At 50.1% G+C, this 11349-nt stretch overlaps 1 protein-coding gene across 1 annotated transcript; it reads left to right on the forward strand.

Moving 5' to 3' along the window:
- Positions 1-472: 472 nt before the first annotated feature.
- LOC119320430 (bifunctional riboflavin kinase/FMN phosphatase-like) lies at positions 473-7682 on the forward strand. The gene is made up of 11 exons (XM_037594528.1): positions 473-886; positions 1235-1366; positions 1468-1654; positions 2335-2465; positions 2573-2642; positions 2747-2812; positions 3343-3497; positions 3588-3683; positions 6835-6986; positions 7057-7140; positions 7235-7682. The coding sequence occupies exons 2-11, from the start codon at positions 1291-1293 to the stop codon at positions 7409-7411; spliced, it is 1194 nt and encodes a 397-aa protein (XP_037450425.1). The 5' UTR covers positions 473-886; positions 1235-1290; the 3' UTR covers positions 7412-7682.
- The last annotated feature ends 3667 nt before the right edge of the window (positions 7683-11349 follow it).

Here is an 11349-nt window from a genome sequence, read left to right on the forward strand (position 1 = left end):
AGCGGCTGCTAGGTGCTGCGACGACAAGGGGTGCGGGTGTGCTTCAAGACGGCGCCATTTTTTGCTACGAGGGGGCGATGGGCTTTTTGCTGGACCGGGGGGCGAGTACAGATGCTGCGACGGGGACGGGGACGGCGGCCGGCGGCGGCAGGGACGGAGAGCGCATCCAGCAGCGTGGGACTAGGAGGGGGGGAGGAGGAGGTCCAGGTGAGGGGGCTAGTCGTCGGCGACAAGGAGCGGCTGGGGTGAGGACGCGGTGAAGAAGAAGAGGAAGAAGTCAACGCGGGGGAAGGGGGCTCGAGGAACAGATCTGACGGCTCGAGCTCGCGGATCGGACGGCTGGGCCTTGACCGGCCCAACGCTTGGGCCGGTGCGCCGGCGCAGATCACTTCCCTTCTCAAATTTAGCCGGTCTTGATTACTAACTGTAGCATCATCATCAGGTTTTTCCTTCGTCTGCTCCCCATCTCCATCATCGTTTTCTCCTTCAGTAAACTTAGCAGTACCCAAGTCGTCTCTTCGCCGCGCACGTACGCGTCCTCGCGGCGTATAATCCTTTCTTTTTCTTATCACTTCCAAATCCAAGTGTACAGATCGGCCTTTTCGTGTGCAAGGGAACGCTATAAGCCTATCCGGATCGGTTCTGCTCCGGCCGGCCAGCGGCGGAGGTTGAAATCAAGAAATTCCCAGCCGCACTAGAGGGAAAGCGCGGCTCTAGGGCTGCCGCCGCGCCGTAAGAGTCACCGCGGGCGCCTCAATCACGCCTCCACCCCCACCCCACCTCACCCCCTCCTCCCGCCTCTCACGCGCGTCGCCGTTCCCGTTCTATCTCACCGGGACATCGTGTTCCTGCTGTCTTCACCCCGTCCCAGTCTTTGGCCATCGAGGTAAGGTTGTTTTCATCCAGCGACTAACAAAATCACACTGGCCTTCATACACCCGGCACACTTATCGGGAGGTGATTACATAAGTCAGCCCAGCCAAACACTAGTGCCAAACGAATTTTCTATGCTCCTGTAAATAGCGGTCCGTAGTCTGTACCATCACAACTTTGGAAAAAATAGTCTCAGGTTCAAAAACCAAGGATAGGATGGGCTACTGTTTTTCACTCCTACTTGTAATAAGTAATTATATGCATATATTAAATCATCAGAAAAACATTGCCGGATTAACTAACTTTATGATTTAGTATCACTAATTTGGTGTGTGACTGAATAGTTTTTGCTACATGTCAGGTTGGGCTACCCAAATAATTTGTCTCTTGCTGCATTTAGCTAATCCGTCCTTGGAAATGGCAGCACCAAAGCCCATTACTCGCCTTATTTCCCATGTCATTCTTGATTTGGATGGTACCCTCTTAAACACAGGTGACCGTGAATTCCAAAAATTTCCTCCATTGTTTGATCTTTCCGAGTTAAATAAATGCCGAATACCCATTCCTGCTTACCTTGGTCGTACCATTTGGCAGATTGCATTGTAAGCCAGGTGCTGAAACCATTTCTTGTTAAAAATGGGAAAAAGTGGGATAGCAAGAAAGCTCACAAATTTGTTGGAAAGACACCTTATGAAGCTGCAGCTGTTGTTTTAGAAGATTACGGACTCCCTTACTCCACCGAAGAGTTCCTCTCCTTGATTAATCCAATGTTCAGCGAGCAGTAATCTCACTGAGCCTCTTCATACTTGTCTATGTTTCGGAAAATGCATATTACCATCTTACTGTAGTGGAAAATTTATACATTTTGTGGCTGCATCAGGCCATTCGCTTGATAAAGTAGATTGTTTATTTCAGTCTTTTTAAGTTATGAGTAACAATGCGATTTATATATATGGTTGATTTCAATATCTCTCTCTGTTTTATCAGTACATACTTAAATTATGGTACTACATCTAGAAGCAAGCATCTGGTATACCATAAGGCGGGTTCAAACCCAAATAGGCTTCATTGTGTATGTCTGGTATGCTTTTAGATTGAACAGTGCACTTGGCAAGTCACTGCAGAAGAATTTCTGTAAATCAGCAGCAGAATTAAGTTAGTTCTTTGGTCACGCTCCTTTGATGCAATTTAAACAGTAAAGTGAATTTTGGGTATAGTGCAGAAAGTACTTTAATAGAAATGAAAAGGATTTGTGTCTAATGAGATCATTTGTAAAGATTTTCTTACAATAACTTGTCGTAAGGTTGTGACTGGTATTGGGCATGATGATAGAACTACTACAGCTTTCTCATGCTGTAATGTGCACTATTTTTCTTGAAAAAAAAAACTGGCCCGTGTAATTTTCACTTGCGGCTGTATTCCTTCAGATATATGAGTAGCATATTAAATTTCATATTGCAGATGGGGCAACATAAAAGCTCTTCCTGGAGCTAATCGGTTAATAAAACATTTGAAGAGCAGCAGGGTGCCAGCTGCTTTAGCTTCCAACTCTTCAAGATCAAACATTGAATCCAAAATCTCGTGCCATCAAGGTATCCTTTTCCATTTTTCCATGCTTTAGGGATACCTGGATTTTTTCGTGTCCTTCTTTGTATTTGGTGGAATGATACAGTACTTAGTTTACTCTTATGATGTATAGGATGGAAAGAGTATTTCTCTGCAATTGTTGGTGCTGATGAAGTAGAGTCAGGAAAGCCATCCCCAGATATGTAAGGCAATGTGCTATATAATGTTTTCATTACTGATACCCTATAGATTTATCAAACTGATCTCATTTAGTTACTCCTGTTCTGCTGGTGTGGTGATACTCAAGATTTCTGGAAGCTGCAAAAAGGATGAATGCTGATCCTTCAAATTGCCTAGTAATTGAGGATTCCGTGTAAGTTCTGCCTTGGTTATGTAATAATATAGACATAGATGTTTTCAGTGGAACACCATGCACTTTTTGATGGAACAGAAATTCATGTTTGGATATGCTTGAATTGGCATGGAAGTTTGGTTCTCGTCTCCAGCTACATAGCAATAAAAACATACCTTCAGTAACCATCTGATAGATTTTGTGAATGTCAGGAAATGTTATTCTTGCTTTATGTTGTAAAAGAACAATGTCAGTCCTTTTGACAGATAAATTCTGACATGAATGATCTTCCACATCATAATAGCTTACAGTGGTACAACTTGATGAATTTACTTAATAATACACTAATTAGAAAGCTATGCTAATGTGCACAGCACAGAATTTTGAATTATGCAGAATTGCAGATGCATAGCTGTTCCATATATTTATGTAGATATTATGTTTACATCCACCATATCTACACTCACATTACTGGTTCCAAACTTATATTTTAGCGTGGAGTGTTTTAGTAACCATATTAGCTTAACATTTTCAATTAATGATTGTGCCAGGCCAGGTGTTACGGCTGGCAAAGCTGCAGGAATGCATGTCATAGCTGTCCCTTCAGTACCCAAAAGGACCGATGAATTCAGTTCAGCTGATGAGATTATCAACTCCCTCCTCGACTTAAGGCCTGAAAAATGGGGTTTGCCACCCTTCAATGATTGTATGCTCTAACTCTTGGGACTATCTGTTTATCATTATCTTAGAACAATATGGACATATTCAACTTACTGTTCATCAATTTTTTGCCCAGGGATTGAAGGTACCTTACCAATAGACCCATGGTTTATTGGTGGACCTGTGATCAAAGGATTTGGCCGTGGTTCTAAAGTACTAGGAATACCAACAGGTATCGTGGAACATATTATATAATTAAAGATTTCACTAGCAAGTTTTCAAACCTAAATGTCTAGAACAATTCACCGACTTCACATGCTATCACTTCTATAAATGTTTTTTTCATGATACTGTGTTATTAATTTTGTTCATTGATAGACTATTTCAGATGTTGCCCAGCTAGCTGGCCTACTTCCAAATACCAGTTCTGTGTTTTGCGTTACTAGAAAAGTAGCTAGAGAAACCCATGCCTGTAGAATAGGCGTTGTGTGTTTTTGAGATACATCAATCATTTGAAGCTGGTTTGTGAGCACCTAACTGTCGGTACCGTGAACAGTTGGTCCACGAGGTCAACCACATGCGGACCACAGGTAGATCCCTCCTTGGCCAGAACTATCGAAGACTCAAGGCCCGGGAACGAAACCTCCGGCAACGGCTGCGTTTTCTTACCACCGAAGGCACCATAACCCATCCACTTCATGCGTGGCAAGACAGACCTGCCTCGTCAGGGGCTGTATGACACGTTACATCCATGCAGACTGGGCGGTGGAGGTGCGTCAGCCACCATGGGTGATTCACCATGCCCCCTGCAGGAAGCGCGACACCTGTGGCGTCACGTGGCACCGTTGGGGTGAAACATCCCCAGGGCCAGGGGTGGTGGAGACAAGATTTGGATTCGCTCCCGGAAGATACAAGGGGATGACACATCACCGCGCATTTAATGTGCTCACCTACCCTGTCGGCTCAGGGCATTTCCTTAGCAACTACTACCTCCGTCCTAGTTTATTGGTCCCCTTCGCATTTCGTGCCAAATTTTGACCTTAGATTAACTAACAAAATGTTAATGCATGTAGCCAAAAATTATATCAATGAAAAAACTATGTTCAAATACGAATCCAAGATATAATTTTTTGTGACATGCATTATTATTTTCTTAGTTAAATCTATGGTCAAAGTTTGGCACAAAATACTAAGGGGACCAATAAACCAGGACGGAGGTAGTACGCCATTGTTGTACCCCTTGATCTATAAAAGGAGGGCCGGGCAAAAGTAGAAAAAGGTTGGGCACTTGGTAGAAGAACCCCGTTCCCGAGAAGGACTTGTAGCTCTCAATCCACCCACATAAACACACCAAAAAGCAGGAGTAGGGTATTACGCAACCATGCGACCCAAACCTCGGTAAATCATCGTGTCCATTTCTGCGTATTTCAGTAGCGTAGGTCCACACCTTCGTGCCCCATCCCCGAACTAGCACAAGGACGTTATCCGTCCACGATGTCATGCGCATGTTCTGCACACGCCTGCCGACACTAACTGAACTGTGTGTTGTTTAGGAACACTAAGTTTTTGGTTTATACTTAGACTTATCCCCTTTAATTTTACGATAAGACACCTTTGGTAGGTCTACTTGATGACTCAGATTAAATATGTGTGCGTCAACTTAATTTTTTTTCGAGAAAACGCAGAAGATTTGTGTTTCATTGTATTGAAAAGAAGGAGTTTGTTACAATCCTCCTAGGAGGCGAGTTGCTAGGCAAATACAAGGGCTTTAGTGAACATCCCAGGTTTGGGGCAGGATGACGCGGAGGCCAAGGGCCCCTGCTCTGGTCCAAAGAGCAGCCTCGGCCTTGATCGTTGCGATCAGGGAGGTGACCGAAGGGCGGTCTCTCTCGAAAACGCAGCCATTGCGAATCATCCATGGCACGAGCAGAGTGGCGGAGGCGAGGCCTTTGTGCATCGGCTTGGGCGTGTTCCGTTTAGCCAAGCGCCACCAGTCGTGAAGCGTGGCGTCGTTGTTGGGTGGCGGACAAGGGAGGCGCAGCCACGAGAGGATCTCATGCCACACCTGACGAGCGAAGGGGCATCCCAGGAGAAGGTGGTGCAGTGTCTCTGGGGCCTGATCGCATCGCGGACAGCAGGGTGGGTGAGGCAGGTTACGGCGCGCGAGGCGGTCGGCAGTCCAGCAGCAGTCGAGGTTCGCAAGCCAGTGGAAGAAGCGCACCCGTGGTGGCGCCCAGCACTTCCAAGTAAGCCTCCAGGCCTGGCAATGGGTGGAACCGTGGAAGGTGGCGAGGTAGGCAGACTTGGCCGAGTACGCTCCATTCTCGGTCCACTTCCAACAAAGGCGGTCTGGCGCGTCGCTGAGATTGGTTTGGGCAATCAGGTGCCAGAGGCAGAGGTATTCACCGATCTCCGGGATGCCAACCGTGCCCTGGATGTCGGTAGCCCATTGGTTTGCGTGGAGGCCGTCGGCGACGGTTCTGGACTTGCGTCGTCGTTTGGGGATGCAAGCGTAGAGGAGAGGCGCGATCTCGCTAACGGCGCGGCCATTGATCCAATGGTCCTCCCAAAAGAGGGCGCGCAGCCCATTCCCGATCATCATGGTTGTGGACGCGAAGAAGAAAGCCCGCTCCTCGTGCGAGAACTGCAGGTCGAGGCCGTGCCACGCCCTCTCATCGCCGTCGCGGCTGAGCCAAAGCCAGTGCGTGCGCAGGGCGAAACCGGTGCGCTCGAGGTCGTGCACGCCAAGGCCACCGAGCTGGATTGGGCGACATACACGCCTCCAGTTGACATGGCAGTTGCCACCATTGGCATCGGCGTGGCCAGCCCAAAGGAAACCTCGCTCCATCTTCTCGAGTAGCTTGAGGGTCTTTTTTGGCGGCGCAAGCACGAGGAGCTGGTGGATGGGGATTGCGCTCAGGACGGCCTTGACAAGGGCCAGCTGGCCAGCCTTGTTCATGAGCCAGGCTTTCCAGGAGGGCAGCTGCCCGGCCACCTTGTCGACGACAGGCTGTAGCTGGGCGGCGGTGGGGCGACGCAGCGTGAGAGGGATGCCCAAGTAAGTGATCGGGAAGTCGACGATGGGGCACCCCAGGTGCTCGGCGACAAGGGCAGCGTCATCGGTGTCGCCTCGGATCAGGGCCGCGGCACTCTTCTGGCACTCTTCTGATATATAGAAATGTCATAGGGAAACTAGTTTCACATGATAAAAAAGAACACTTTTGAAACTCTGGAAAATTTATCCCATCTTGGGTGAAATGTATCCTTTTGAAATTAAAATATACACCCTACCAGTTCCCCCTTTTGGTTTTCTTAGTACTCGTACTAAGTAGCACGCTCAATTCTTCTTCTTGGTCACTGATAATTGTTTACCTGTCTTGTAGCGAACTTGGCTGCAGAAAACTTTTCCGACATACTGTCGGATCATACATCAGGTGTATACTTTGGGTGGGCTGGACTTCCGAAGCGAGGCATATACAAGATGGTCATGAGCATCGGCTGGAACCCTTATTTTGATAACACAGAGAAGACAATCGTGAGTGCTCTTTACACAGGCCGTTCCTTGTTTAGCTGTATTATTTTGCTCTAAGAGGCATTGATTTCAGGAACCATGGTTGCTTCATGGTTTTGATGAGGACTTCTATGGAGAGGAGCTGCGCCTTGTTATCGTTGGGTACATACGACCTGAGGTAACTGAGAACCAAATGACATTTTTACTGGCAAAAAGAGGTTCTGTTTTTACTAACTATAGCTAGTAACACTAACTTCTTTTGAAATGCTCAGGCAAACTTTCCTTCGCTCGAGAGCTTGATAGAGAGGATTCATGAGGACGGGAGAATTGCAGAGAACGCCCTAGATTTGCCGGAGTATGCCAAGTACAAAGAGTCGCCGTATTTGAGAAACCCGTTGCAACAGGGTGCTGCTACTGGCGGGAACGAGGCGGAGCAAGAGTTTATATAAGCGACCCGACGCTTAGAAGCGCTCAGTGAGACGCCACCGCACATTCTCTACTTCGGAGATAAAAGACATTAGCTTCTGATTCAGAAACGATGCCACTATTTTAGGAGTAGCGGGGGTACCACTGCTTATGGCCGGTTTGGCCACTTGCCCAAACACAAACAGGGATGTTGATTGCTCTTCTATACTGTGTATACTTGGATTCCCATTATACAATTTATACAACGAGAATTGTGAAGATGGCATACTGTGAGTGGAAAGCTTTTACTAGTTACCATCTCTTCTCTGATATTACTTGGTACTACTAGTACTGTACTTGTAAGCATGCATCTGAAACTCGAACAACTGTAAACGAGGCGATGCACTATTGCTGCCCCTTGTGAGCAGTCTACTCGATCGCACGGTGCATCAAATTGAGTAGCTCGTACATACTGGAGTGTAGTTCAAACGTGGTCACTTTACTCATCCCCGAAATTTACATTGGTCACTGGACTCGGAAATACCTAGACTACGATTACACAAGTCTCATCAGAAATACCTAGATTACGAATACAAAAGTCTCATCTGTGAACGCTTACGGTGACCGTGTACGCTTCTGCTCTGTATTCCGCCAACGTGGCGTAAGATTTGACTGGTTCACTGACAACGTCACAAGCAGGGGATTGCTTGTAAAATTTGCAGCACGTCTCTGTCAATTTTTGTTCCGGAACGAGGCAAGTTGGACGCGTCTGCAGACAGCGCCGGTCGGCCCCTTATTTCGGCTGCTGCACATCAACACATCTCAAATACGGATTCATCCTAAAAAAAAATACGGATTCTCTTTTTTCCTTCAAGAGTACCTTAGCTTTATAAAAAAGAGGAAAAAAATATATAAGAGTGTTACATGCGTAGCCAACAATCACAAATCGACCGAGTCCACGCCAAACTCCAACTCCACACACTATGTTAACTCCTCACAAAATGGTTTCAACTTCACTCCCTCCTGCTGTCGCCCACATGCGCAGCTCATCAAGAATCTTAATTACAAGATCGGCGATCGACGTTGGTGGAGTCATCGAGCGGAAAACGCGATCATTCCTTTGCTTCCATAAATGCCAACACACCAGTATCACCAAGCTATCAAAAGCTTTGCGGTTCTCCTTGTCAAGCTGTTTTCGGGTGCTTCCCCACCAATATTCCAAATTGTCGTTCGCCACCGGCGCTAAGGCCGGCGCAACCCTCACGCTGGACAAGATCATGTGCCGTACTTGACGCGAATAAACGCACTGGACGAGTAGATGATCCACGTTGTCTTCCTCCTGGTCACACAGGTAGCAAAGCGAGGGATTGTCCTATAACCCATGCCGAAGCCTCCGATCGGATGTCCATATTCTATGTTGAATAGCGAGCCACATGAAGATCTTACAGGTGAGAGGTGCCCAACACTTCCAAATCCACCGCGCATAAGCCACACAGATCACACCTTTGAAAAGCATTCGGTAAGCGGAAGCCGGAGTGTAAACTTGCTTGGAATACGATAGAATGCGGGTTCTCAAATCCATGCACGTCGATTATACGGTACAAATCATCCCAATTCAACAGTTCGAAACAAATACGACAAAGCAAATCAAATCATCCCAATACGTGTTCCCCTTTTGCTCGGTGCCGCATATTGAATTCGTTGTGGTGGCCAACCAAGCTTCGACCAACAAGATATCCTCAAAAATTGAGAATGCCGGACCTCTTGCTCGGATTGGAATTTGATGTTGTCCCAACTTTAAATGGAGGGCAAGTTGGATTCCCCAATTCATAGTCCGTTTGGGTCGGACCTTGATTATCATGCCCCGGGAGACGACACATGCCCCGAGAGACCATGCCACGGTAACCGCAACCTCGTCCCGGACATTTCCCGGCAGAACCGAAAACAGTCGTTGGGTGCCCTCGACTTCCCTCTGCCCTCACCTACCTTGAGCGCGAGACGATGGACACGGCGCTCACACCGACCCACAGGAGGACCAATGGATAGGCTCACGGAACCCCTTCCATTTGAGGGGAGCGAAGCGAGGGGAACCTGCTGTGCTTGCTGGATATGGATCAAATGGGGGAGCCATTGCAAGAAGAAGAAAAAAAGGATATGAGAGGCGGTACCAAATGACCGGGCACATGACACCCTTTTATCCAACGCATGGAAACCCATGTTAGACGTCCCATACCACGCCAACCAACTGAGCACAAGAGGAACCTACATGGGGCGGATCCAGACTTAAAACTACCCGGTGTTCACATAGGAGAACACATGCCTACATATGAAAGAATTGAATGGCCTACACACTAAACCAATAAGTAAGTGCAAATTGCATCCGGTGCCTGTGACACCGGCTAGCTGTACGTAGCTCCGCCCCTGCCTACATGACCGATCAGGCAACCCCTCACACTCCCACCCGGGCACACAAGCATTTGAGCGGTCCTGTGCCCAGTTGCACATGCAAATCAAACATATGGCTGGCACGAGCAGAGAACAGTGGACCGGGTACGTGAAACGCCGAGACACCACAGCTCGAGCCGCGCACCGGACCGGGAAGAACGACCCAACACACGCCGAGCAACTCTCTCGACCACCCAAGAGTATCTCCAGCTGTTGGCCTCCCATGGGGCGCGTAAAATCACCGTCTGAGGGCGAGCCGGCGCCAAAATCAACGTGGGGGCGAGCGGGTCTCCAACCGCCGGTACCAGGGTCGCCCCCAGACGCGGGTGTTTTTTTTAAATGAAATTCGGCAAAGTTCGGCAAATTGGACAAAATATTCGGCTGAGTTCGGCAAACGGGACATATATTCGACATACTCGACATTACATAAGTTATTAAAAAAACACAGCTAAGGGGCGAAGGAATCGCTGAGCGCGGTGAAGTCGCCGACGTCGCCGCCATCCTCGCCATCGTCGTCGTCGGCCTTCTCCTCCTTGACGCGGCCGCCCGTGCTGGACCCCTGCCCTGCGTCGCCCTGGCTTGACCGGTGGCGGCGGCGCGTCATCATCGCTGTCGTCGAGGACGACGACGCCTCCCTCGTCGCAGCCACGGCGCCGAGCGGCGAACTGCTCATAGGCGCGGCACTGGCGCGCCAGCTCCGTGCACGCCCAGTCTTCACGCGCCCACTTCAGGGCCGCCGCGTCGTCGAGCTCCTCGTTGACGCTGCCGGCGAGCCCGGGCTCCGTCTTTGGCTTGACGTAGCGCGGAGGAGCCGAGGAGGAGGCGCGCCTACCGCCCTCGTCGATGACGATGCCTGCGCTGCGGGTACGCCGGCCGAGCGACGTCTCCGCTGCGGGCTCGACCTTGACGATGAACACCGCCGGTGAGCCGGGGGAATGGGAAGAGGAGCGGGAGGAGGAGTGAGAGGAGCCGAACCTCCTGGGCATCCATTGCCCGGCGCTCCGGCGGGGGACCGGGACGGCCGCCGCGGCAGGGTCTGCCAGCGGCGGGTCATTGCCGTCCTCGAGGTGCCAGAGTACCTCGTGGAGGGTGCGGCTGAGGGCGCCCCACCATAGGCGGCGCCCCTCACTGTTCTTGGTGCCCCCCACCACCGGCGCCCCGTTGGTGGACGCCAGCCGCTGCGCCTGCCGGCGCTGGAAGTACGCCGCCCATGACGCGTGGTTGTCGGCGGTGTACTGGGGCAGGGCACGCTGCTCCTCCGTGAGGGACGCCCGCATGCGGTCGACCTCGGCGACGAAGATGGCGGGACGTGCGTCGACGTCAGGCACCGGGGGGATGGGGACGCCCCCGTTGCTGAGCCTTCACCCCGTCGGCCCGCGCGCGCATGTCCGTTGGCGCCGGGATGTTCGCCTCGAAGAAGAGGCACGCCTCCCACTCGTGGAGCGAGCGGCGGCCGAAGCCGTTGGCCGCCGCCGCGTCGCCGGGAAATCGCTCGGCCATCGGTTTGGGCTTGGGCAGAGAGGGAAGGGGAGGAACG

The sequence above is a fragment of the Triticum dicoccoides genome, chromosome 1B, assembly GCF_002162155.2.
Source record: "Triticum dicoccoides isolate Atlit2015 ecotype Zavitan chromosome 1B, WEW_v2.0, whole genome shotgun sequence".
NCBI classification, from domain to species: domain Eukaryota; kingdom Viridiplantae; phylum Streptophyta; class Magnoliopsida; order Poales; family Poaceae; genus Triticum; species Triticum dicoccoides.

What these genes read in the sequence shown, in the direction of transcription:
- LOC119320430 (XM_037594528.1), top strand. Translation starts at nt 1,291, where the DNA reads ATGGCAGCACCAAAGCCCATTACTCGCCTTATTTCCCATGTCATTCTT. An exon ending in TTTGCCACCCTTCAATGATT is followed by an intron (nt 3,498 to 3,587) that starts GTATGCTCTAAC and finishes TTTTTTGCCCAG; the next exon opens with GGATTGAAGGTACCTTACCA. An exon ending in AGTACTAGGAATACCAACAG is followed by an intron (nt 3,684 to 6,834) that starts GTATCGTGGAAC and finishes CCTGTCTTGTAG; the next exon opens with CGAACTTGGCTGCAGAAAAC.